The sequence below is a fragment of the Myxocyprinus asiaticus genome, chromosome 15, assembly GCF_019703515.2.
Source record: "Myxocyprinus asiaticus isolate MX2 ecotype Aquarium Trade chromosome 15, UBuf_Myxa_2, whole genome shotgun sequence".
NCBI classification, from domain to species: domain Eukaryota; kingdom Metazoa; phylum Chordata; class Actinopteri; order Cypriniformes; family Catostomidae; genus Myxocyprinus; species Myxocyprinus asiaticus.
In genome coordinates, this window is record NC_059358.1 from 29490631 (window position 1) to 29517170 (window position 26540).

The 26540-nt window shown below is 37.3% G+C and overlaps 1 protein-coding gene across 3 annotated transcripts in view; it reads left to right on the forward strand.

Moving 5' to 3' along the window:
• The first annotated feature begins 950 nt into the window (after positions 1-950).
• The window catches only part of LOC127453030 (DEP domain-containing mTOR-interacting protein-like), a 38887-nt gene continuing 13297 nt past the window's right edge, over positions 951-26540 (forward strand). The window contains exons 1-7 of one of the 3 annotated variants that reach the window (XM_051719019.1): positions 954-1320; positions 1648-1744; positions 5807-5985; positions 6275-6398; positions 14284-14462; positions 18772-18954; positions 20379-20516. In XM_051719019.1, coding sequence (XP_051574979.1) covers positions 1659-1744; positions 5807-5985; positions 6275-6398; positions 14284-14462; positions 18772-18954; positions 20379-20516 — 889 coding nt within the window. In that variant the 5' untranslated portion in view covers positions 954-1320; positions 1648-1658. Of the gene's footprint in view, positions 1321-1647; positions 1745-5806; positions 5986-6274; positions 6399-14283; positions 14463-18771; positions 18955-20378; positions 20517-26540 lie in introns of all 3 variants that reach the window. The other 2 variants (XM_051719020.1, XM_051719022.1) reach the window with 2 other exon arrangements.

Genomic DNA, 26540 nt, shown 5'->3' on the forward strand with positions numbered 1-26540 from the left:
TTGGTTTTGTATGAGAACAGACCAAAATATAACTCCTTTTCACTAAAAATCTTGACATCAACAGTCTCCTTGGTGATCATTATTTCAAGCTTGATAACACTTCCTAGGACCATATAGAGTTCTGCACATGCGCCAAGCACTAGGAAGTGTAATCGAGCTTGAAATCATGAGCATGCCTAGAGACTGCAATGGCAGGATGTACAGTGAAAAAGGAGTCACATTATTGTCTGTTCTTACCCAAAACAGATTGGATCGCTTTAGAGGACATGGATTTAACAACTGGAGTCTTATGATTTACTTTTATGTTGCCTTTATGTGCTTTTTGGGGCTTCAAAGTTTTGGTCATCATTCATTTGCGTTGTAAGGACCTACAAAGCTGAGATATTATTCTAAAAATCTTACAGAAGATAGAATGTCATACACATCTGTCATGAGGGTGAGTAAATGATGAGAAAATTGTAATTTTTTGGGTAAACTATTCCTTTAACGATGCTCACAAAAATGTGCCAGTCTACCTATTGGGCACAGCTTGGGAATTAAGCTTTTTAATTCTTACAGTGTGCAGCGTCCAAGTGGATGGATTATATGCAATAGTACTAATGTTTACTCCCATACAGAATCAGAAGCAGTAGAATTTGCCTTCAGGCTCATTGCAGTACAGTGTTGCGATACAGTACAACTGCATACATAAATTAGAACAACATTCTCTTGTACACATTGGGTACAGTAGAAAAGAGGCATCTGAAATGACCAGGCTGGGACAGACAGCAGACAACTTGACAGACAACTGACATTACATTAAATATTAGGCTTTTTTTTTTTTTTATTTATTTATTTTTTTTTTTTTAATTATATCTATTGTGCTGAGTAGAAATAATGAAGGGATTTGCGAGGTATTGCTTAATATCGTGATTCTTTCATAGTGAAGTGGTGGGCCCCTGACTCCGCCCCCTATGGTGAACTACCCCATGAGGATGGTCAAGTTGGCTCGCCCTGCAACATGGTCCGAAGCTTGCTTTCAGTGGAGAATAGTAAACAGTATACAATGGCAAGAATCAATCCATGGGACAGTCTCTGTCTCCAGGAATAACCAGTTGTTTTTATACTTCGGTGTGATTTTTTTTATTTATTTTTTTTTGAAAGGCTCTGCTGTTGCTTCATGCATAGCACACGTGATTATATGTACGGATGGCTGCAGGCACTTGATGGAACACAAAAGGCACAAGTTATTGCGAAAGCACTTGAATTATGTGGCATCGCTGCCATCTCTTTAAACATAATTTCGGATTAGTTTGAAGACTCTTCATTGGTCCAATTAAGGTAAACGTTCAATGTTTTCGCCCTATAATCGCGTCATTATTTTGATGCGTTTACATTATGATTTGAATGAGTTGAATAATTCGTATTTTACTTTACATAAACAGTTGAAAGCTTTTAACCACGCGGTTGTGTTGTTTTTCACTCATTTCATTAGACTGGCCAGTTTATGTCAAACTCAAATATTTAGGCTGTCATTACGCCTCTCCCAATCTGGTACTGCTCGAAGGAGAGGCGTGTTCTGCGCTGTGCATGTCAAGCCATTTCACAGCGTTTTTTCTCCCTAAAACATGAATGTGTCATATATGCATGTATCATTTCACGTTCAAGCCCTGTTAGAGATGGACGGCATCGGGTACACCATGCAGAAGAAGGCTGCTGAACTGGAGCGCATGGCCGAAGTCCTCGTTACAGGAGAACAGTTACGGTAGGAGTGGCTTGACACCCCCATCTACTGAACACTGCGAGCGCGAGACGCGCCACAACAAAATAAGAACGTTCAGTATAATAATCAGCCATGCTGTTTACACTCTGCTAGGGGCCGTTCACACCGAACGCGTTGGCGTCCGTCCGCACTTTTTTAATTGTCCTATGTAAACACAGGCTAGAAGGACGTCTGATGTGAATCCACTCTACCACTTATTTTTGTGTAATCTTTGTTTAAACATTGGCCCTTAACACACTTAGTTTACTGGAGTTTTGTGTTTCTTGCCACAGTTGCCTTCGGCTTGCTCACTGGGTTCCTAAATATAATTATTATTTAATTACTTATTACGATACCAAGTAGGCGTACTATCAAGACAAATATTGCCGATATCGATACTAATACCGATAATTCTGTTAAATCGATTTTTTGTTAAATGTCTGATGATAAAATGGGTATTTACATTTAACATCATATTTAAAAGCCATCACTTTTTTATTTATAGGCCATAATTTATTATCAACAGATAATTTTCTATAATTTAACAGATTTAAATTGTTAAATAAAAATGTTAATAAAATAAATACATTTTAAATAAATCTGTGTTAAATGAGCACTGTCTGCGTGTGCTTGGAGACAGTACAAAATAAAAGTCTTGTTAAAAGCTGAAATTCTTGAAAGAAATGTTGGCATAAGTAGTTTGGAATAATATTATTAATATTTCTTTAAACAGTTAGCTGTGAAAAAATGATGTTTTAAAAGTTTATTAATATTTGAAAAACTTTTGTACACCAAATCAAATAAAAAAAATTAATAAAACAAATGAATAATGTTTATATATATATATATATATATATATATATATATATATATATATATATATATATATATATATATATACTGCATGTGTCTTTCAGTATTACTGCACATCAAGTTGAGCGGAAGGAAAAATAGACCCAGTTACTACACTATTTGCTTATATAGTTATTTTTTTACTTAGTCTTATAAAACACAATAATTTTCTTGGTAAAGAAATAATAAAATTACTAGTATAGTAAAAACCTTTAGTGTCGATATTTTATGTGAGTTTCGATCCTCTCTATACAACATCAGTATCAGAAGTATCGATAATTTTGGATTGATCCGCCCACCCCTAGCGTCTCGTACAGGAGACGCCCATTAAAATTAACTTCAACTCTTAAAAACATCTCTGTACAGGACATGATTTTTCAGTGTGACCGTATTTAGCTACTTTAGAACCTAATATTATTTATTTACTACCTTATTTAGGTTGTTTTATTGTGTCTTACACTTGTTTTTTTGTTTTTTTTGTGTTTTTTTTAAAATAATAAGCTTTCTATTTTTATATCACCAAACAATATAAATAAAGAAGAAATACGAGAGAGTATATTAACATGCCAACTACTAAAAAGTTCCTTAAAGCACCAAACAATTAAAAAATTATATATTTTTTTTAGACATGGCATTATTGTATTCTTGGAAGTACCTTGGAGGTACCATCTGATACCATCACTGTACCATGGTAACTCCATATGGTAACATGGCCATATTTTTTTGTTAGGGACACCTATCAGACATGACAATCAATGTCATATACACTGTCCTGAATGTGCATTAGTTTCAGGTGTGCTTCATAAGAAAGATACAGGATCTTCAGCAGACCCCCTGTATAAAGACAGCATTTGGTCTGCTCGCAGCTTTTGGTGAGAGAAAGATTTTATATCCCAATTGAGCTGTAACATCAGAACAACAGGGTCCGCTATTATAGGTCAAAGTGAACCAGTTTTATCTGGTGATTGCAGGTTTCCACCGTTTCATGCTACAGCTACCTCAGGTTTGTATAATCAGTAATCAGGCATAGACAGAAGACCCTGTCAGGTTTGCTTTACCCAATCCGCTGTGGGTAGTCAAAACGGAGTTTAGTCCTGTTTATTGACCGGTTTAAATGAGAATGCACCAGGCGTAGCTGACTTTTCACTCAGGCTATTATATGGTAATGTCGTGCCACATGTCTCGCATAGCTCTATTGTTCGTGTCAGAAATTGCCAAAGTGCACTTTAATGGTATGACCTACTGGCTACGCACTGCCAGCACTCACAGTCAGTCATGTGAGTGTTTGTTACACTGCTCAGTCACTTGTCAGCCCTGTGCCATCTGATGTTTGAATGTGTGTTGCTGATAACACAATTTGACAAAATGCAGCCCCAAAATAAATGTTAGGACAAGATATGATCAAAAGTACTACTAGCAGTTATGGAGTGGGTTTGCCAACACAATTTGAACACTTTCTGTTGTTTACTAGTGTAGTTTCTGTGAATTGTGAACAAATTAAAGTCTGTGGCTAACACTTATAGAGGATTTTGTGAAGCAATTTCAGTGCTATTAAGAGAAGCAATGAAAACTAATATTCAGGCCTTGACATTAATTCCTTAATCTCACATTAAGGATTAGATGAAGGGTGCAGCAAGACTATTGCATAATATCAAACAATGTAACTATGATGAATGCAGTCAGACTAATTCAATTCAGTCAAGTCAAGTCATGTCATTTTTATTTGTATAGCGCTTTTCACAACATACATCGTTTCAAAGCAGCTTTAAAGAAAATCATGCCTTAACAGAAAATGAAACCGTAATATCTATAAAGTCTTAGAGTCATCATTGTGTAGTTTGATTAAATACGATTATGAAGTGTGTATAAAAATAAGTAATTAAATAATAATTATATTTAGAAACCCAGTGAGCAAGCCGAAGGCGACTGTGGCAAGAAACACAAAACTCCATAAGATGTTGGTTAATGGAGAAAAATAACCTTAGGAGAAACCAGGCTCACTGTGGGGGCCAGTTCCCCTCTGGCTAACAGCATGAATATAATGCCAATATTAGTTATTTGTGTGCAGTGCAAGTCATGGTTTAAAACGATCAAACTAAGTAAGTGTTAAGGGCCAGTGTTTAAACAAATAATTTGTAAGAACTGTAAGATTAATGACTAATGTCTTTGAAGTTCATCCTGGATTAACTGCAGAAGTTCATATAGATGCATTGTCCTTTGTTAGTCAGTCAATTCAATGATGTCACTACAGTATTCCAAGACATTCTGTTATAGACACAAAATTAAATTGGCATTTGAAATTTGTTACTTGAAATGTATTGAGACTCTCATAGGCTATTGTAAAGAAATGACACATTTGGGTTATATGTGACCTGGAATATAAATCTGCTTGTTAGGTACAGGTTGCTGTCTTGTTTTAGGTCAGTTGAATTAGAGGGCACAAACAAATAAGACTGCTGGCCATTGTATCTGCTTTCAGAACCCCCTTGTTTTAGAACAAATATTTAAGGAAATCAGGGAGTGGTGGGTATATAAAGGGATAGTTCACCCAAAAATGTTCTCATCGTCTACTCATCCTCAAGCCACCCCATAAATGTATGACTTTCTTTCTTCTGCTGAACACAAACAAAGATATTTAGAAGAACATTTTTCTTCTTTTGTTTTGGGCGATTTGCATTCGTCATGCATATTGTGACCTACTGGACAGGGAGGGGAATTTAAAGTAAATAAGGACTTCAATATTGATCTGTTTCACACCCACACTTATCATATAGCTTCTGAAGACATGTATTTAACCACTGGAGTCTTATGGATTACTTTTATGCTGACTTTATATCCTTTTTGGGACTTCAAAGTTCTGGCCACCATTCACTTGCATTGTTTGGACCTACAGAGCTGAAATATTCTTTTAAAAATCTTCATCTTTGTTCTGCAGAAGAAAACAGTCAAACACATCTGACATGGCATGAGAGTGAGTAAATGATGAGAGAATTTTAATTTTTAGGTGAACTTTCCCTTTAAGAACCCGGAAAGACCCAGGAAAGATTTAGCTCTCTAAATGATGGTATGGAAGTCAGTTTTAAAAAGAATGGTGTGATGTTACAGGTTTGTTGTTGAAGTTTGACTGTCAATTAATTTTGTTTGCTCAATGCAGAATTAACTCCAAAACAGGTGAGATGGTGGCTCATGGTCTGATTTTCTGTTTTCTTCCAGCCTGCGGCTCCATGAAAGTAAGGTGATTAAAGACAGGAGACATCATCTCCGCACCTACCCAAATTGCTTTGTAGCAAAGGAGATTATTGATTGGCTTATTGAGCACAAAGAAACATCTGACAGGGACACTGCCATCAAGATCATGCAGAAACTTCTTGACCAGAGCATCATTCACCATGGTGGGTTTGTCTTTTGTATGCTGCTATATTAATAGATGAGTTCACCCAAAAATGAAAATTCTGTAATCATTTACTCATTTGGAAAAACATGAGGGTGAGTAAATGATATCAGCATTTTTTAATTTTGGGTTAGGGTTAGGGTATGTCTCTACTATATAACCAATTTGATCTTTAGCCTATAGCTTAGTACACTTGTTGCAGTAGCTTTGTATGTCATGCAATGTATTGTTCACTTTTCAGCTGCACTGAACCTACAAAGTACCTTTTTTGAATTTGTTTGTCCTCACAGTTTGTGATGAGCACAAGGAGTTCAAAGATATGAAGCTGTTCTACCGTTTTAGGAAGGATGATGGAACATTTCCACTGGACAATAAAGCCAAAGTTTTTATGAGAGGCCAACGAATATATGAGAAGTAAGCTTTTTTATGCTTCATTGAAATTCTGAGAGATACTATGTTATGATGGCCATATTTACCACACAGATGGTCACATTTTTCCTCTTATTATTATTCATTATTGAGGTAGAAGCAGATACTGTTGATGACCAAAAGAGGTAGTTTTTGGAAGTGTTTTTCCTCCACACTGATATTTGCCTCAAAAACAGGATGTTCTTGTGTTGTTTTTTATGTGTGACACAAGTCTGTACATATTGATTCTTAACATTTTGAAGCTGTCTTGTAAATGGACTGTATCTATAGAAACACAGCAGACCAAGTGTTCGTTTTTCCAGCTGGATCCATTTAAAAGAAGCTGCTTTACCTGCAAGTTGTTGCCTGTTCATGTAGATCCACACAAAACCACACTCCGTCTTCTTTAGAGATTTACTGTTTTGGAAATTAAAATGTTGTTTTTAAAAAGATTTTTTATGGTTGCTTTTAGTGGATTTTAAGAATGTATTATATATATCTGCACTGGTTTCAATTTGATGAGAGACAGATGTTTTAATAGCAGACTGAGCTGTTTAAAGACTTGTTTAACTTCCTGAATTTTTAATTTTTTACATTTTACTAATTTCAAACCAGTGTCAGAAGTTTTTCTTCAGAAGGCATTTCTTACCTTTATGAGGGTATATATTTTTCTACCCATTTAAAACAAATAGTGTCTCTGTTTATATTGCTCAAATATAATCGATACATTAATACAAATTCAATAAAAAGATTGAGAATGTATTACCTTTTACCATAAGAATTAAATCAACATCAATTAAAATGTTATCCCATTATATGTATAACTTTGGATATAATGGAATATTAAGAACTACTGTATATTAGATGTTAAAAATAAAAAAAACAGAAGAATTCATGACGAGGGCATTTTTCGCCCCCATACGTTGAATTTCGGGCGCATTTTTATTTATCATTTTAAGTGACATTTTTGTCCCAAGCCCAACTAAATTTCTGACTCTGTTTAGAACATGTCTCACACTGTTACTAACAACCCAACATTTAAAGCAATCTAGTTTCATTGAAGCTAAGTTTTCTACAGTTCTTAGATAGGTTTTTAGAAGGTCTCTTTTGGATGGACAAATGTAAAAAAGTGACACGTGTTGAGGACCTTAGTCCTAGAGAACCTTTTTCTGGTACTGCAGAGTAGGACAGATTTATTGAACAGTGATTTTCATTAGAGCCTGGTCAAGGAGATCCTACCATCATTTAAAGTGCTAATACATTTATATTCTTATTTAGCCATAACATTTGACTGCTGGTACAACCACTCTTTTAAATATCTCTTTGCAAAATGACTATAATTTTGTCCTTAACTAAAATGGCCTTAGCTTTACAATGAATCAAGCATAATGCAAGTATTTTTGGAACTATTTATTGAAATATTTTCTGCTAGTGTAGTAAACTGTGGAAATAAGGCCATAGTTTAACCATCTTGCTATTGCTCACAAGGCCAGAGCAGTTATGTTCTGTCTGCTGTCTTGTGTTTGCTCTGCGATTAAGAGCAGTGTGAGACTGAGGTAGCAGCATGCTGTCTCTCTGACCTGCTGCGCTTTAGACGTTCCTCTATTGGCTGCTGTGCTCTTGCATAACAGGAAGATGAAATCCAGTGGGAGACATCTGTCACGCAAACCACCAGTGTTCTTTTATGTAGTCGCCATGGACACATTTATGTTTGTGGCCAGTATTTTCAGACTTTGCTGTATAGGAGACTGGTTAGGCTGAGAGCTCTATCCTGCTGATGGAGCAAAACAAAAATGAGTTCCCAGTCTGACCTGAAAATGGTCAGGAAGATTTTGTGACCCGTCACTAAGCAATCGTGATTAGCCATTATGAACCATACATTGGGATTGTTTACCTCCCTGTTCACAGCTTTGCCTTCCTGGTTCCTAAGGGTAGCAAAGATTTTTAAAAGGATTGTGTGTTAGTGTTCTCAACATATTTGCACTTTGGGCTTGGGTTACAAAAACCATGAGTGTAAAAAAGGACAAACAAATCTTTTCTAAAGGAGAATGCCCCCCTTAAATAGCTTCAAGGGCTTCCTGCATTGATGCTATTCAGATTGTTCCCTTTTGTCATAAAGGAGATCTTTGAGATATCTAAAACAACTAATTAGCATTTTGGTTCACTTTGGTTACTCAGAGATTCATCATGTTCAGTAGGCTTGGGATTGAGACCTTTTTCACACATCAGTAATCAGAACATTTCTCCGATGATTATCGATATATACTGTATATGCATTTTTTCAGAAATAAATAGGGCTACTCGTTTCACAATAGTCTTTGTGTCTTCAAACATATTTCTCAACACAATTTTGGTAAAATGTGTGCAGCAGGGTCGCATCTGGTGGACGGCATGATGCATTCCAAAATTAGAAACAATAATTTGAAACAAAAAATTAGAAACTCTGCGTCTGTCTTCGGTGCCCAGCTACGATTCCAGAGGCTTCAGCGTCACAGAGCGCAACTCGCAAAGTTTTCGATTAATTCAACCCAAATCATTATCAAAGGACATAGATTATTTACTCTTGCCATTACCAGATGATATATTGTTTGTATGTATTATACATGTAGCCTTCTCAATGTATTTTCTGTAACAAGTATGTCTTTTTGTGGTTTGACTGCTTGAATGAATCCTGTTCAAGGATACATACAGAGAAATTGCAAAAAGAACTCCGCAATTTCTAATCGTTCAGTTTGCGCAGTTACACCAGTTTCATACACTAACCTGCAAACTCATAAATGTCACTTTATTCATTCTTGAAGAATTACAAAAACCTTTGGAACTTTTGTGTGTTTGGTGAATACTATAGGTTAATAACTTTGTACTGCCACCTGCACCGCATCGACACGTCATTGTTTTGGGTTGGCCTGGGCCCCATCTAAATTGAGCCCAATATGCAGTGATAATTGAGCTACAGCGGGTTTTTGCATAGTCGAACTTCAGTCTCCATGTGTCTGTCCAAGTATACTGTATACATGACACAATGAAAAAAAGATAATATTCGCAGCAAGGAACGACAAATATGGTGGGTTAAATACACGTTGCACGTCACCTGTCTTTTGGAGCATGCACCAGTGCCGAGGCTAATTGTGGTCTGATTAACAGGCATACATGCTGGACGAAGTCGAGCTATAATCACATTATCTTGGTCTGTTCGTCCAACTTTACAAAAATCAGTCTGGTACGATTTCAGACAGACAAAATCATTTGCAGGACATTTAAAATAATAAATAAAACCGAATTATTGTTTTAGTCCAACTGAAATCAAACTTTTAAAGTGCTTGTAAACGTACTGTCTGTTCAGTTCACCTTTGCATCAGGGTCACATTGTAACCTACATTTCACATTATATTTACAGCATAAGAAAAGCTGCATGTGTATATATATATATATATATATATATATATATATAGATTAAGATAAAAGTCTAGAAAAATGATTTGCTTAAAATATACCATACATTTTATAAAATTGGTTGTGCACCCCCAATTTTAATAATAGAGGGGGCATCTCCTAAACCACCACCAGCATGCAGCATCCACCTGGATGATGCGACGGCAGCCATTGTGCACCTGTACGCTCACCACACACCAGCTGTTGGTGGAGAGGAGAGTAGATTGATGTAGCCAATTCATGGATGGGGATTATTAGGAGGCCATGATAGATAAGGGCCAATGGGGGAATTTGGCCAGGACACAGGGTACACCCCTACTCTTTACGAGAATTGCTCTGGGATTTTTAATGACCACAGAGAGTCAGGACCTCGGTTTAATGTCTCATCCGAAGGACGATACTTTTTTACAGGATAGTGTCCCCGTCACTATACTGGGGTGTTAGGACTCACACAGACCGCAGAGTTAGCACCCACTGCTGGCCTCATTAACACTAACACAAGGTCATTCATCCAGGTAGCCAGGCTCAACCCTGCTTAGCCTCACTGGTCAACCAGGCGAGAGCTGCAGGGTGATATGGCTACCGTTACACATGTGCATTTGCACGTGTAATGGTAGCCAGCTGGTCCGTGATAGCTGTGCAGTATGTAAACCTCACTCTCCTGGCCTTAAGAGCTGCATTAGCGACCGAGGCTACAGCCATGGCTTAATAGCCTAATTGTTAGTCCGTCCGACTCCCACACCGGGGATTGGCGGTTCAAATCCTGCTTGGAGCAGGTCGAGTTGGACTGGTGACACTGGTGCCATGACCCGGATGGGAGTGAGGTTTAGGAGGGTGAGTGTAATGGTAGCCAGCTGGTACGTGATAGCTGTGCAGTGTGTAAACCTCACTCTCCTGGCCTTAAAGGAATGTTCCGGGTTCAATACAAGTTAAGCTCAATCGACAGCATTTGTGGCATTATGTTGATTACCACAAAAATTAATTCCTCCTTCCTCGTTCCTCCTTTTCTTTAAAAAAAAAAAAAAGAAGAAGCAAAAATCGGTGAGGCACTTACAATGGAAGTGAATGGGAGCCAATTTTTTAACGTTAAAATACCAAACCACTTTAGGTTGGGGGGTCGCAGGTGTTGAGGTCACAAATATAATTGTCCTCTTTGGTCCTTTAAAATAGTAAAGGCTCTGAATGCAATAATTTTCTGAATAAAGGCTTTAAATGTGATAAAGGCCCAATATTTTATAATTTTTGGTTTTAAAAGATTATTTGTTTTTTTCACACAGAAGTACACAGTACAAGACTACCACTGTCTACATTGCTAGCAATTTGCCAGTTTTAGTCATCTTTTCTTTCTTTCTTTTTTTTTGTGCTATATCAAAGAAAACACGAATTCTATTCATCAATGATGTATCTATAAAATGACATGATTGTGTCTGCTGGCTATCAAAAAAAAAAATAAAATAAATACACAAAATGATTTACTCAAGTCATCAAGTTGTCCCTCGTTGTTTTTTTTCCCCCCAGTAGAATCTTAACACAATCTTTTCTTCGAGAACCCGAATGCTGCTTTTTTCCATACAAAAACATTAATATTGACCACTACTGTCAAGGTAAAAAAAAAATAAAAATCTAAATTAATATACCATAAAAGTAGTCCATACAACACAAAGCTGTTGTGTGGCCCCAGAAAGCTTGGAATATAATGCAGCTCATTGTCTTAACATTCTCTAAACTGTAAGTGCAATTGTCACGACTGTTTTCTGGGAAATCACAACTCTATTGCATGCCTGCAAAATGTAGTAACTCACCCAAAACATTTAATTCATGCTTCAAAACCTAGTTATTGTGTCAGTAAATTGGCCAGTGCCACCAAAATGAAAAGTTTTTTTGTCATCGTGTGAGCCGTACTGATCAAAATGTTTAGATGTTTTTTCACCATGGCAGTCAACCCTGGAAATGTTTATATACAAATTTCATTTTTGTTCTACATTTTTGTTGACACTGACTGCTTACTGTACTATACAAGAATGTCAGTTTTGTCTAGTTGAATGCTATTGTGTATCACACTGAGGTTTTTAGATACCTATTTCAATAGTAGGTAAAAGTTTACTGGGAAAAATCAATACTGTACAATACTGTAGTACACAGAAAAAAGATATGCACATTTTTATGTATACAGTACATTTATTTGTAAAAATTCACATTTGCATGTCCATTTTTACACATCTCTTACATGTAAAGTCATATATAGTGAACAGAAAATTGCCAAAAAATGACATCCATGCAAAAAAAAAAAAAAAAACCCTGCAACAATGAAAAAAACAGTAACAATTTACTGTAAAAAACAATAAATTGTACCTCCTCACAGTACGTAACACTACAAGTTTCCAACTTCTTAGTGGACATCCTGTCGCTCTTGTTGGTCTGGCCAGAGATTTAGCAGACATCACAAACATTCCATGTCATAGATATTTATGGAATATACATATACGTCTGACAGATTTTGATAATTGAATGGATCATTTTGCATGTGATGGCCCACATGTTGAAAGAATGTTTAGAAGTTGTGAAGAATATGACAATTTCACTGAGAATCAACTCATCAGTTTTGATCAGTAAGCCATGTGCATTTAGTAATTGTGCAAATTGTAGACAAATGTACTTACTCTTTTGCACACATGTCCCAAAACACATGCAATTTGCTTAAATGAATAAGAAATTCAAATCTGGTGTGAACAAGAAACTAATTGTTCAGAGATTTGAACTTTGAAAAAAAATAATTCTCATTTGTGAATTGAGCCAAAGCGATTGAGGAAAAATTGTAATAGTGCTTTATAGTATTTGTCCTTTATGAAGCTTGACAGCTCCTGCTCACTATAAACTGTTATTCTATGGAATAGAGCTGCTTAAAATATCTTATTTTTTTGTTCCAAGAAAAAGTAACAGCATATGGGTTTTGAACAACACAAGGGTAAATAAATGAGTGAGTAAAAGTACATTTTCCATTTTTAGGTGAACTACTCCTTTAGCTGGTGGCTCATCCTCAAAATTAAATGGTCTCTTTTAAAAGAAGACTCTTAGGAGATGCTGTACAAAATTCAGAATTAATTAAAGACATAAAGAAATTATTTAGAAAATCTTAAATCGATTTTAAATTATTACCTAATAATATTTGCATTAAAAATATATGACACTGTCCTTGCCACAACCTAAAAACTCAATTAAAGCCACAAATCACAGGTCTTACCATGTTCTAGTTTTAATCTGAGGGTGAAAACTCTTCTTTCTTTTATAAATCATGTTCTAAGACAGTATCAAGTTAATTTTCTAGGTACTTCAGAAACTTAGATAACTACATTCATTCAATTCCTTTACAATATACACACATTCGTTCTTTCTCTTAAGCCGTTATGCTGAAAACGGCTCCGTTAATGTTTTCACATTCAAAATTATGAATGACATATGTTCTGTACATGACATATTTTTTAATTAAAAACGGTCAATTTCGGCAAATGGTGAATCGTTTGCACCATTGGAAATAAATGTCGGTCTGTACAACATTTCAGTCATAAAATAGTGGGCAAATATTGCATGTTTAGTTAGATACTTACATCTTACATGACACAAACACTCTTAACCTGAACTGCTTGCTGATGCGTGGCGCTGGAATAATCCGCGAGGTTCCCGCTCAGCTTCTTATATTTGAGTCCTGCCTTCTATTTGAGGGGGACTTGTGGTTATGGCCCTGCTCTCGGGTAGAGTAAAACTTGTGAGCAAATCATTCTTTTGAGTCTGCTCTTTTCAATGAATCGGTCAAACTGGTTCACAAATCAGTCTGGATGATTCACTGGCAAATCAGCCTGAATCAAAATGATTTTTAAAAAAATTATTCCAGAAATCACTAAGGGCCCAAACATACTTCACGCAAGTAGGTAGACGCTAGCGTTTCGCCAAGGCATGGCCAAAGCATGGTCCCGTTGTACATACATTACGTGCATTCTTGCATTGCTCTGGCGCGTACAAACCTCAGAAACCAAATGTGGTGGAGTCAACATGTCGACAGTTGAGGAGTGTGTTCTTTTGTATTTGTTGAAAAGATGTTTGTATAATATAACTTGTTCGGCAAGACTCTCCTCAAATTGCTGCTCCACCATGACAGTTGTTGACTGAACAAAGAAAATCTGCTGTAGTACCCCTTGCGGCAATGCTGAGAATACAGCGTGTACTTGCGTTAGGTTATGAATTTCACTCGGACACATTTCACAACGCAACGACGCGTGAAATCGAGCTTGCGTAGCAAGATGCGTCTGCGTTCACGGACTTACGTAGAGTATGTTTGGGCCTTAACAGCTGGAAAGATCAAGAAAAACTCATGGAAATGAATTGGTCAAAAAGCATGGGAACCCTGTACATTATATGTGAGATGAGTTACACAAGTTAATAAACATACTCTCTCACACTTCAGGTTGATGAACACTGAAAATACCCTGCTGCAAAGCCGTGAAGAGGAGGGAGTGACCTATGAGCGGACACTGGTGGCCTCAGAGTTTATAGATTGGCTGCTGCAGGAGGGTGAAATGGCCATCAGGGAGGAGGCTGAGCAGTTGGGACGCAGACTGCTGGAGCATGGCATCATACAGCATAGTGAGCATATGGGCAGAATCCAGTCCTAAAGCTGCAGTCGCTCAGCTTACAATACAAGTGAAGTTTTCAAGTGTTTAAAGTATAAAGTGCTTTGTGATGCTCATTTTAGAAATTTAGTTTGCAGATAGATAGATAGACTAGAAAAATTGCAATTGAATTGTACGCATCATAGTCATACATACAAATAAAATGTACAGGATTAAGTCATACATTATATATCATATAAGAAGGAGGATTGTTGGGTCATGCCTCTGCATTACTGGAGTGAATGTTTAGAGGATGGCCGTGCCAGAACTGTAACCCAAGAAACGAAGAGACTCTTCGATGGTCAGCAACAGATGGACATACCTCTGACCAGGCAACAGTAAAACTGAGCCTCTTACTGTCCGGCCAAAACATAGTGTGACACACTACAACACATACACAAAAGGATTCACATGCATATAGACATATGCTCAAATATAGGCCAGAACATTCATATACACAGTGACAACCACAGAAAGACTTATAAACTTTAGTCACACACAAACAGTCACATGCATACAAGCACATTAAGGGTCTGTGAAAAGATATAGTGTGTTTATTTGACAGCGTCTTTACTGTCTGATTTCTGCTTACTGTGAGTAATCTGCTGCAGGCGTTATAGGCTCTGACCTTGCTTATTGGCTCAGTCAGCTGATTAATTTAACAGTGCTGTCTGGTGTATATTCTCTAATTCACTAAACTCAGTGCATTTGGATTAAATAATAATGCACATTGTAGCAAATAATTTTAATTGTGGCTTGATCTGTGGTGTCATCTCTTAAAATAAACAATACTTACAATACAATAATTTCAGTAATTTAACAATAATTTTGTAATAAAGTATAATCAATAAATAATATTAACAATAATAAATCCTTTAATAATAACAGTAATTTCACAAATGTATTTATCAAGAAGTTATAGTTTACTTATTTATAGCTTTACTTTGTACAACATACACACAGACCAAGCCCTGTCATACATTTTTAACTTTCATGTAGTTTCACAGTACTTTCTTAGTAGAACTTAATAACTTCTTTTATCTCACCCCCACCAACATGATGCAAATTTTTACCCTTAAATGAGTGCATTCTTGCTTAAAGTGTTAGTTCACCCAGAACTGAAAATTCTCTCATGAATTACTTACCTTTAAGCCATCCAAGATGTATATGACTTTCCTTCTTCAGCAGAACCGAAGTGAAGATTTTTATAAGCAGATTTCAGTTCAGTTTGTCCATACAATGCATGTAAATAGGTGCCATCAGGCTGCTGTCTGTATGATGGTCCAAAAAGCATATTTAGGCAGCATACAAGTAATCCACATGACTCCATTCGATCAATTAATGTCTTCTGAAGCAAATCGATAGGTTGGTGCAAGAAACAAATCGATAATTAAAACGTTTTTAATTTTAAATCGTTGCTTCCGCCCAGTGCTGTATTGCTGTTTGAAATGACCTAACTCTCGCGTGATGTTCGTTTTGCTATTGTGAACAAAGTGCACACTTCCGACTTCTCGTGTGAATGCACCATTGTGCTTACGTTACTAATGCGTCAACTGCTGGCAGGAAGCGATTTAATACATTTTTAATTATCTATTTATTTTTACACAAACCTATCAATTTGCTTCAGAAGACATTCATTGATCAACTGGAGTTGTGTGGATTACTTTTATGCTGCCTAAATATGCCTTTTGGACCATCATACAGACAGCAGCCTGATGGCACCTATTTACATGCATTGTATGGACAAACTGAACTGAAATCTGCTCATAAATATCCTCACTTCGGTTCTGCTGAAGAAGGAAATTCATACACATCTTAGATGGCTTAAAGGTAAGTGATTCATGAGAAGATTTTAATTTTTGGGTAAACCTACCCTTTAACTGAACTCTGAACTCTCTGTATCATGTCCATAGGCTTGTAAAACTGCAAATATTACATAGAAATGCACAAAACCACACCATAACTGAACAAAGCTCTGTGCCCTGACATGAATTTAGCTGACATCCTGTATTTGCATTGTTATTACAATCAATCAACACAGTAACACACATACACAGATAAGTCATGACAGACCATCTTAGAAAATCTGCTGTTTTAAACCAGCAGATCAGTGGAAGAAGAAGTGATTCTATTCTCTTTGCCCACAGGTGGTAGGACAAAGGATATATGATAGATGAAAGGAGGGAAGAGCTGCTTTTTATGATAATCTGTCTTTTCTGTACTTTCTTAGTCTTTAGCTCTCTGCAATGAGGCCACCACACACACAGTTGCGTTGAATGTGTTTAGCTTAATTGTGAATTGCTCTGCACTGTGTCGAGAATCACATGCAAATCTGTTGTTGCTCTGTACAGTTGTATGATGAATAAGCATGAGAAAGGATGACCATGCTGCTCCCACAAGCATTTGAACTCATTCCTCTGTATGAGGGTGGAGGCAGAGTAGCGTGGCAGCATTCACCAGAACCAGAAAGCAAGTTCTCTGCTTTTCCTGCTTTTGCTTGTGGGTTGAATGTGCCAGTGTGTGCACAGCTCAGTGTGTGGGGGGTTTGTTCAGTGGGCCTAAAGTACACAGTGAGTGGAGAGTTTAGTTTAGAAAGTGAGAGCACAAGGTCTATACTATGTATAGGCCAGGGATTGTCAGACTTTTGAACTGCAGCGTAAAGTTTGGGCCACATAGCAGCTTATTCTGGCCAAGAACTTTCTACTTAGACAGAAAGAGACCGCCTGACATGTAAAGTACCCGATCCAGCATGCAACACCTTCTTGTGTAATTGCGCCATTTTATGCCAATAAAGTGGACCAGAATTTCTGACAAACATCAAAAGTCTGGCTCTGCAAGACTAGCTGTGTAATAATATTGGGTAAGTGTTGAGCTGTCCACCCACAAAATAACCCAAGAGAGAAAGCCCAGCTCTCTCCCACATATTTATCTGCATTCTTTTGGACCACAAAACATATACATGAATGGTGCTTTACTGCCCATACCATAAGCTGTTTGATTTCATGTGTTTCAAAATTAGAAATCTATTTTCCAGTTTTCAAGACAGGCCTGGAATTTTTTTTGGGTGTTGATAGCAAATGAAAGGAAAATATGCACAGTGAATTTTCAAGTTGGCTCATTCTGAATATTTCAAGCCGTATATCTTTGAAATATTTCTGAAACTGAAGTAACGGTTCTGTGATTAGAGGCATTATAAGAGAGTAGACAGTAGAGCACTGAACATGGTAATAAAAAAGTTAATGCTGTCACGTTACAGCTCCTAAGCACATAGATGAGTCATGGGATATTATGCAAGAAGGGAGTTAAGGACTGATATATGACTCCTGTGAAAGATTATTGGATGGAATTCTGAGATCCAAAAACATCTCATGTCTCACACCCTTAGTCTTTGGTAAACAAGGTTGTCCTGATTCTAGATCAAAAAACAAAACAAATACTTTGAAGGTACAATCCATAAAATTTATATTAATTTGTTTAGTTTTGTCACTCATTTTTAGAATTTGGCATATACTAATTACATATTTGCTTTACAGTTCATTTAAAGGAATATTCCTGGTTCAGTACAAGTTAAGCTTGTGGCTTTTAGTGATTACCACAAAAATTTATTTTGATTTGCCCCTACTTTACAAAAATAAAAGCAAAAATCTAGGTTCCAGTGAGGCACTTACAATGGAAGTGAATGGGGGCCAATCCGTAAATGTTAAAATACTCACTGTTTCAAAAGTATAGCCACAAGACCTAAACAATATGCGTGTTAACATGATTTTAGTGTGATAAAATCTTTACTAAACTTTTCTGTGTAAAGTTATAATTTAATGGAATTAAATTAAATTAATCATTTAATGGAAACATGTAAAAATCTTCATACTGTAAGCCCCCCCAATGTTCAAGCCAAATCTAAAACCTTGCCTAAAACCCTAAAATTACTGTAAAAATGATGATTTAAACTTTACACCTCAAATATAAAATATTTTTTATTTGAGTCTTAACAGAAGAATTAACGTAAGTGCTTTCATAAATTTATAAGCTTCAAATTTCTGCCTTTAAACCCTCCACTGTAACCTCAATTTTTGCTTTTTTGTTTTTTTTAAAGAAAAGGCGGGACGAGTCTAAATAATTTTTTGTGGTAATCAACATTATGCCACAAATGCTGTCGATTGAGCTTAACTTGTATTGAACCCAGAATATTCCTTTAATTTCACGATGTCTTGAATTTCTATAAACTGATTTTACATATAGGCTAATCTTTTCCCCTCCTCATGTGACTCTATTTTGCATTTCAGTTTCTAACAAGCACCACTTTGTAGATGGTGGACTGATCTACCAGTTCAAGATGAATTTCAGGCGGCGGCGACGATTGATGGAGCTTTTGAACGAGCACTGTCATGGCATACCGGAGAACCATGACAGTCCGTTCTGTCTGCGCAAACAGGGCTCTGAGGGGGGAAACACCAGCTTCCTCTCAGGTTAGTTCAAAATCATAAAGGAAATCCAGAGAATGAATATACAGATAAGTTAGGTGAACCTAAGGTGTGAGATATATTATGTAGAATAAATGTTGTGATCATACTGTGATTTTCAGTAATCTGCAGTTACATGGCTGTAAAGTGAAAGTATTTATACTGCATTGAGAAACAAACACATTTTGTGAAATTGATCACAGTTGATTTAGTGGATGTAATTTAGCTCATATATGGTCATAGATGGACTATAAATATATGGACATGGTAGCATGCAGTTTATTTTTCTGTCGATGCTGAAAAATATTATGCATGTTATTGGAGTTTGGGTGACCACAAAATTGCAGAACAAAATTGACTTCTATATTGTAGTAAGATGCCGAGTAAGCACTAAAAGAAAATAATACATCTGGAAAGCAATTAATAAATATAAAATGTAAATAAAAATTAAATAACTATTAAATATTAAAGAAATATTAATTATTAATAAATATTATTATATAATATTATTGATGACATTTATAATTAGTAAATATAATAATAAATAGTTATCAACGAAATGCACATATTGAATATTAATCTGTCACGGTCCGGTCACCTTGTCAGGTTGGGGTTCTGCCTGATGGGACCGTGACAGTATTGGCCTGCCTCTATGTTTTGTGGGACTGCCATGCGCGTGTTACCGCCGTGCGCTCTCCGGTGATGTCATGGTCCTGTCAACCTGTCAGGTTGGTTTTTGTCTGACGAGGGCCGTGGCATCAACGTTCCCTGTCTGTTTTTGTCAAAGCGTGTTTACGTTTTGCCCTTATGTGTTTCAGGCGCCGCTGGCATGCTGAATCAGCATTTCCATGGGAACCCTGATTGTTTCCATGGGAACGCTGATCATTACATCCTTCAGCTGAGAGCGGCACCTGCCTCTTTTGTTTCCTCGCTTATTTAAATCCCCTCGTGTGTAATGTCCGATGTTGGATCATTGTTATTCTGTTGTGTGTGTTGTTGCATTGTTTGAAGGTGACCAATGTGATGTTTAATGTTTGCTGTCTTGTTATTGTGTTGTTTCAAGTTGGAGATCTCTCGTGTGTCTGCTGGTTGCCTGTCTCTAGAAGTGTGATTGACTTCTAGTGCGCCTTCGCCAGATATTGTCGCCCAGTTCCCTTGGAGGAGGATTCCTCAGTCTCTGCCCGCGTGTCGGGGGAGAAACTTGCCTGGGCTTTGCTTTATTTAAGAAGGAACCTTTTGTTGTTAATAAATCCTATTGATTGTTTTCCTCTGCATTTGGGTCCTCCCCCTTGGCAGAATCTCAGGCCCGTATGTGCTATCAAAGAAGTTAAAATGTTGAACAATATCTATACTTACTAGATTTCTAGATTTCTCACATCCTCATATCCAAATGTCTATAACCCCATTTCTCTCTCTCTCTCTTCCCCCAGTAAGCCCCACTAAAGAGATAAAGGTGGTGTCAGCAGTAAGGCGGAGCAGTATGAGCAGTAGTTGTGGCAGCAATGGTTACTATAGCAGCAGTCCCACACTTATAAGCAGCCCCGCTGTGCTCTGCAACCCCAAGTCTGGTAAGAAAAGTGCCCCACACAGACTGACTTACATTCAAAAAACTGATTTCAAAGATGGAGAAAATTTTTACAATTCAGTCTAAACAACTCTGGGAATAAATGAAAAAGTATTATAATGGATATGAAAAGTTAGTAGGTCTTGTCAGACTAGATCTGCTTACGCTACAGTTGCTAGAGCTAAAAACATACAAAGACATGCTGCGTTGAGCATGCAAGACATGTTGCTGCTACACAATTCAACATATATAAAATCTCTCTTGAAGCAGATATTGACAAGTGGTGCTGGGGAGGAGGAGGGTTTCAGGGAGAAAACTCTTGTAGAGCGCTACAGTGAGACCAGCTTACTTGCAAATGTTAGATAAAGGGAGTATGCAAGTTGATTGGCTAACAGATTTCATGTCAAAGGACCTATCAGTTTGCACCATGGAGTGTGCAAGCCGATTGGTTAACATATTACATGTAAAACAAACGATCATCTTGCGCCATTTCGTGACTGAACTTAAAATAATTTTGATTAAATATAATTAAAAAAAATATATTCTTTAGAATAATGTGCACAATAAGACCAGACAGCCAATAGGGTTCATTTTGATTTCATGTTGTGTTTAGCTTTTTCTTAACCTCCACATTTACATTGGTTTGCCAGCCAGCATAAGCTTTAGTTTCTATTTACACCCTCTCTCTGCTCTGAAACCTTTTATGGTACAAAGGTCTGGCCCAACTTTAAAGCTTTTTGTAGAACTAAAATACTGTGCATTTCTCAAGTCGCAGATAACCACTGATGTTAGAAATGTCATAAACCAGGGGGCCTGGATAGCTCAGTGAGTACTGACGCTGACTACCACCCCTGGAGTCGGGAGTTCAAATCCAGGGTGTGCTGAGTGATTCCAGCCAGGTCTCCTAAGCAACTAAATTGGCCCGGTTGCTAGGGAGGGTAGAGTCACATGGGGTAACCTCCTCGTGGTTGCGATTAGTGGTTCTCGCTCTCAGTGGGGTGCGTGGTAAGTTGTGCGTGGATCGCTGAGAGTAGCATGTGCCTCCACATGCGGAGTCTCTGCGGTGTCATGCACAATGAGCCACGTGATAAGATGCGCGGATTGACTGTCTCAGAAGAGGAGGCAACTGAGACGTGTCCTCTGCCACCCGGATTGAGGTGAGTAACCGCGCCACCATGAGGACCTACTAAGTGGGAATTGGGCATTCCAAATTGGGAGAAAAGAGGATTAAAAAAATAAATAAAATGTCATAAACCAGATGCTGTTCATACAGATACCCGAGCTCTTAGGTTTGCACAATGATGAAACACTAGGGAGAGTGTTATAGCTTTCTTGAAGATTTGTTTATAAAGTATTACAGTTTCTTTAACAGAACATGCTGTGTAGAGAGTCTGAAATATGTGTTCAGTTACAGTAAACGCTTGCTTTGTTTCTGCAGAGCTTTGTGGGAGGGTCAGAAGCTTGTATGTTTGTGTGCTTTCAGGCCATAAAAGCCACATCAGCTAGTTCTCTCTCTGTTCCGCTTGGCCTCGCTCCACTGTAATTGTGCCTGTTGACAGTGATTCCAAGAGGTGTCAGCCATTTATTTCCCATGAACTTCTTCACCTCCTGACAGAGATTTTCCTTGTTAACTCTCAAATTATTATTATTATTATATTTAAGCTCCTTTCAGTGTTTGTGAAGCAGTATTAGACCTTTTTTTAAGGGCAATATTTGCTCCCTGGAATAGATATTTAGGGGCAATTTACCTCTATGCAAAAAAAACAAAACAAAAAAAACAACATATGTCTATATACAGTATGTCAAACACTTTCATTTAGTCAGTTAATTTAAATAAATTATCAGTCTGAAAAATATTGCCATTAACTATAAAATCAAAACAAATACAAAAGTAGCTGTAAATGATGCACAAGTTATCATAGCACAATAAATACTCTATGCTAGAATGCATATTAAATTATTGGCCGGTCTTTATGTTAGATTACACTGGCTACCGTTGATAGATTTTGATTTTTCTTACATTTTTTGTAATAATTGCAGTTGTTTACCCTTACATTTCAGGGCAGATTTTTAGAGTTTTTCATTAAAAATTCTTTCATTACTTCATTAGCTGCACATTCAACCACCCTCAGCTCTGAGACAGTGAATTCAGATATATGAGAGCTACAGGTTACTACGGTGTCTGCAAAGCATGACACTAAACCATAACTGGATCGACCTAGAGTAGAATATTGCCCTGAACTTGTTTTTGGTCAGGTAACCTAAAAACATGTGCTAAAAATGTGATAACATCCAAATTAACTAGGTTTATCTAAGTCAAAAATATTATCTACTATGACTGAATCAACCTGAACATATTAGGTTTTTGAGAGTTTTTGAAAAACCAATTTTTAAGAGTTAGGTCAGGTAGAAATAAATTCTTAAGGTAACAATTGCACTATTTACAACTTTTTTACAATGTATGAAAAATATATCAAATGTTACATTACATAAAAATAATAGGCATGCACTACGGGGTAATTTTTCCACTCATATTTTAAATACATGGGCCTTATTTGTACCTTTATGACATTTTTGCAAGAATTTCTGATCATGGCGTCAACCTGATTACATATTGTAAGGATATTGTCTTGGGTCTTTTTTAGCTTTTATTTACAGAACAGTAGAGGCAGAGGTATTTTATGTGTAAATCGGATCACTAAGGAAAAGTAATTGGGACGGATTATAACTAACTAAAGATGCACACCTTTTCTATCCTGCTGTGTCGCAATCCGTTTTATCCCAGTCAATGTGCCTGTGTGAAGAAAGAGTAGATGAGGGATTAAACTCTCTGACCCATAAAAACTCGCAGGCTGAGAACCTTGAACGGAGTGTGTACACGTGTTGAGTGTGTGCATGTATGAGTCTGGCAGGAACACATGGTCCCCTTAAGGAAAAGCAGGGAGCACGGCCAACAGGCAGAAGGACAGAAGAGCATTTTATATTCAGCCACACAAACAAACACACACTCCTCATCCACCATTTCACAAAATTAGAACACTGGCCTCCTTGGCGATCTGAGGAAAATCATTTGTTGCACTCATGTAACAGCCGAGTGGGCCTGACTCACTGAAAATTCACTTGACTGTCTGAGTAAACTGAGCGCCTTTTTTGTTTCTTCTTGTGCTGATTCCACCTAGCGGCTGGAGTTTGTTTGTGGAGGAACACACCTTCGGGACAGTTATGTTGATGAATCTATGCGTTCTTTGTGCTTATGCCTCCTGTTGGCTGGAGTTTGTTTTATAGATTATATTCTGTTGTGTAATTCTGTCTCACAAAATTTGTAAAGAAGCACCGGACTTGAGCAATCCGACGGCAGAGTTGTCACGGGGGCTCTCGTATGCATACATGGACTGTTTGAGTTTAGAGGGATGGACGCCAGTTGGCGCTGTCCTGCGTGGGGTTAAGGTGCATGTTTTTCTTTTTTCTGTATTTTTTGTTCAGGGGGAAGTTTGAGGTTTGATTGTTGCACTAATGTTGGAATGGCTCAAGTGGAAAAAAAGGGCACTTCTCATAATTATTTATTTAAAAACAAATGTAAACAAAATTTTAAATATATTAACACAACTCTGACTTCCTTACCAATTTATTTTAATTCCCTCACACTCACGCATTTGTTTCATACTCAACAGATTTCTACAAAATAATCAGTTCACACAGAGATCATGGTCTTCTTTAGTATCCACCTCAGGACATGGTCACAACGTCTCTGGAACGTTAGCCAAGATACTTAAAAATGGAACTTTACCAAGACGTTGTCACAACGTTGTCAGAAAGTAATGTCACGCTGACGAAAGTACGACTAACTGGCGACGTCGTCAGAACGTGCTGTGTTTGCTGGGATGAAATGTACCTTTTTTCTTAAAATTAGAGGAAGAATTAATGCTGATATCTCGACTGACTTGAGCATGCTAAACTCACATGACACGATCAAGCAATTGTCCTTCTTCATTACGAAAAGCTCTTACAGGTGCAGCCGAGGATGTTCAGATGTTGTATCGCTGTTTGACGCATCCTCCACATCATGATGATTAATAGCAGTTGGCGCAGCTCTACCGCTGCTGTGCAATGTTCTATGCGTGATTATCTGCATATTTAGACTCTTGATGTAAGTCATTAACTTGGGAAGTTCTGTGGTGATATGATTTAGTTATTTTGTTTATCCTATTCACCTGCTGTGCCTTGTCAAATGTATGTAAATTTGCGCATTTTAATTAGTTAACGCCTAATTTGCATATCAATGTGGCAATTGTGATGACGTTATTAGACACAAATTTGACTGAATTCACTTGTAGTGTCTCCATTAAGTACAGTACAATAGCCTGTATGGCCATGATATATTGCCTTAGCTAAACTTTAGCTAACTTATTACATTAGCTAGTAGCTCATGAGTCATGCATGTTAGCAAGACACAAGTTAACTATATTTGTCTTTTGGCTAATTAGCTGTAAAGTCGAGGCACTGGTAGCTTAGTCTTTTGTTCATCACCACTCACCTCAAGCCCCCTTTGATGTCTATGTGTGCACGTGCCTGAAGAAATATGATATTGTGTTTCTTCAAGAAACGCATCTTTCCCCGCAGGAAGCTGAAAAATTTGGGAAGATATGGGGTGGACATGTTTTCTTTAGTGCTGGCTCAAGTAAGAGCAAGGGAGTCATTACATTGATAAGTAAGCATCTATAATTCAACTGTCTCAACTGATTAATGATAAATTAGGAAGAGTCATTATTGTTTTAGCAGAAATTCAGGGGCAAAGGTAGATTTTTGGCTAATATTTACGCACTTAACGCTGATGATCAGGGCTTTTTTATAGATTTTGAAGGAATGTTGCAAGCCGCTGGCACCCTTGAAGATATAATATTGGGAGGAGACTTTAATTTATTGATGGACTCATTCCTTGATCATAGTGAAACAAAAGTGTGTATTCCCCCTAGAGCAACATTGATGCTTCACAGGATGTGTAAAAATCTTGGTCTTACAGAGACTTTTGAACCCATCTGGTAGGGACTATAAATTGTTTTCATCAGTCCATAAGATTTATTCTGGAATAGATTTTTTTCCCTCATTTCATCTGTTGTTGATTGCACAATTGGAAACATCTTCAGATCATGCCCTGGTGTGTTTAGAGGTGTTGCCACATACGGAGAAAAATAAATCATATAGTTGGTGCTTTAATGTATCCCTTTCGCAAAATCCTGAATTCCATCAAATGTTAAAGGCTGAAATCAATGTTTATATGGAGACCAATTGGTCCTCAGTATCCTCTGTGGGCGTGGCTTGGGAGGCACTTAAGGCAGTTCTTAGGGGTCGGATCATACAGGATGCCTTATTCACCAAAAATACAAAGCACGAGAACTCGTGGAGTTGGAAGAGAATATTAAAAGTGCAGAAGCAGAGCTGAAGCGCCGTATGTCAGCTGATGGCCTCAGAGAATTGACCCGATTGAAATATAGATATAATACTATTTTGTCGCAGAAAGTGGAGTTTTGGTTATTCAGGGCAAGACAGTCATACTTTGAGTCGGGTGACAAAGTAGGAAAGCTTTTGGCTAGATATATAAAGCAAAGAGTGTCTTTTTCTACCATTCCCTCAGTGAAATCTGCTGGTGGTGAAATATTTACCTCGGCCATTGATATTAATAATGCTTTTAAAGAATTCTATCTTGATCTCTACAGTTCCCCGTCTTCATCTACTGATGAAGATATTAGAACTGACAACTGAGCAAAAAAATTCTATTGATTCTGAGATAACCTTGGAAGAGCTTGACGACGTAATTAAGGCCTTGCCTAAAGGCAAGGCTCCGGGGCCAGACGGCTTTGCCACGGAATTTTTTATTGAATTTTTATGCTGCAGATCTGGCTCCACTTTTGCTAGAAGTTTATATGGAATCATTAAAGAATGGAAAGCTTCCGCCAACCATGACACAAGCCCGGATCAGTCTGATTCTTAAAAAGGACAAAGTTCCAAGCGAGTGTAAGAGTTACCATCC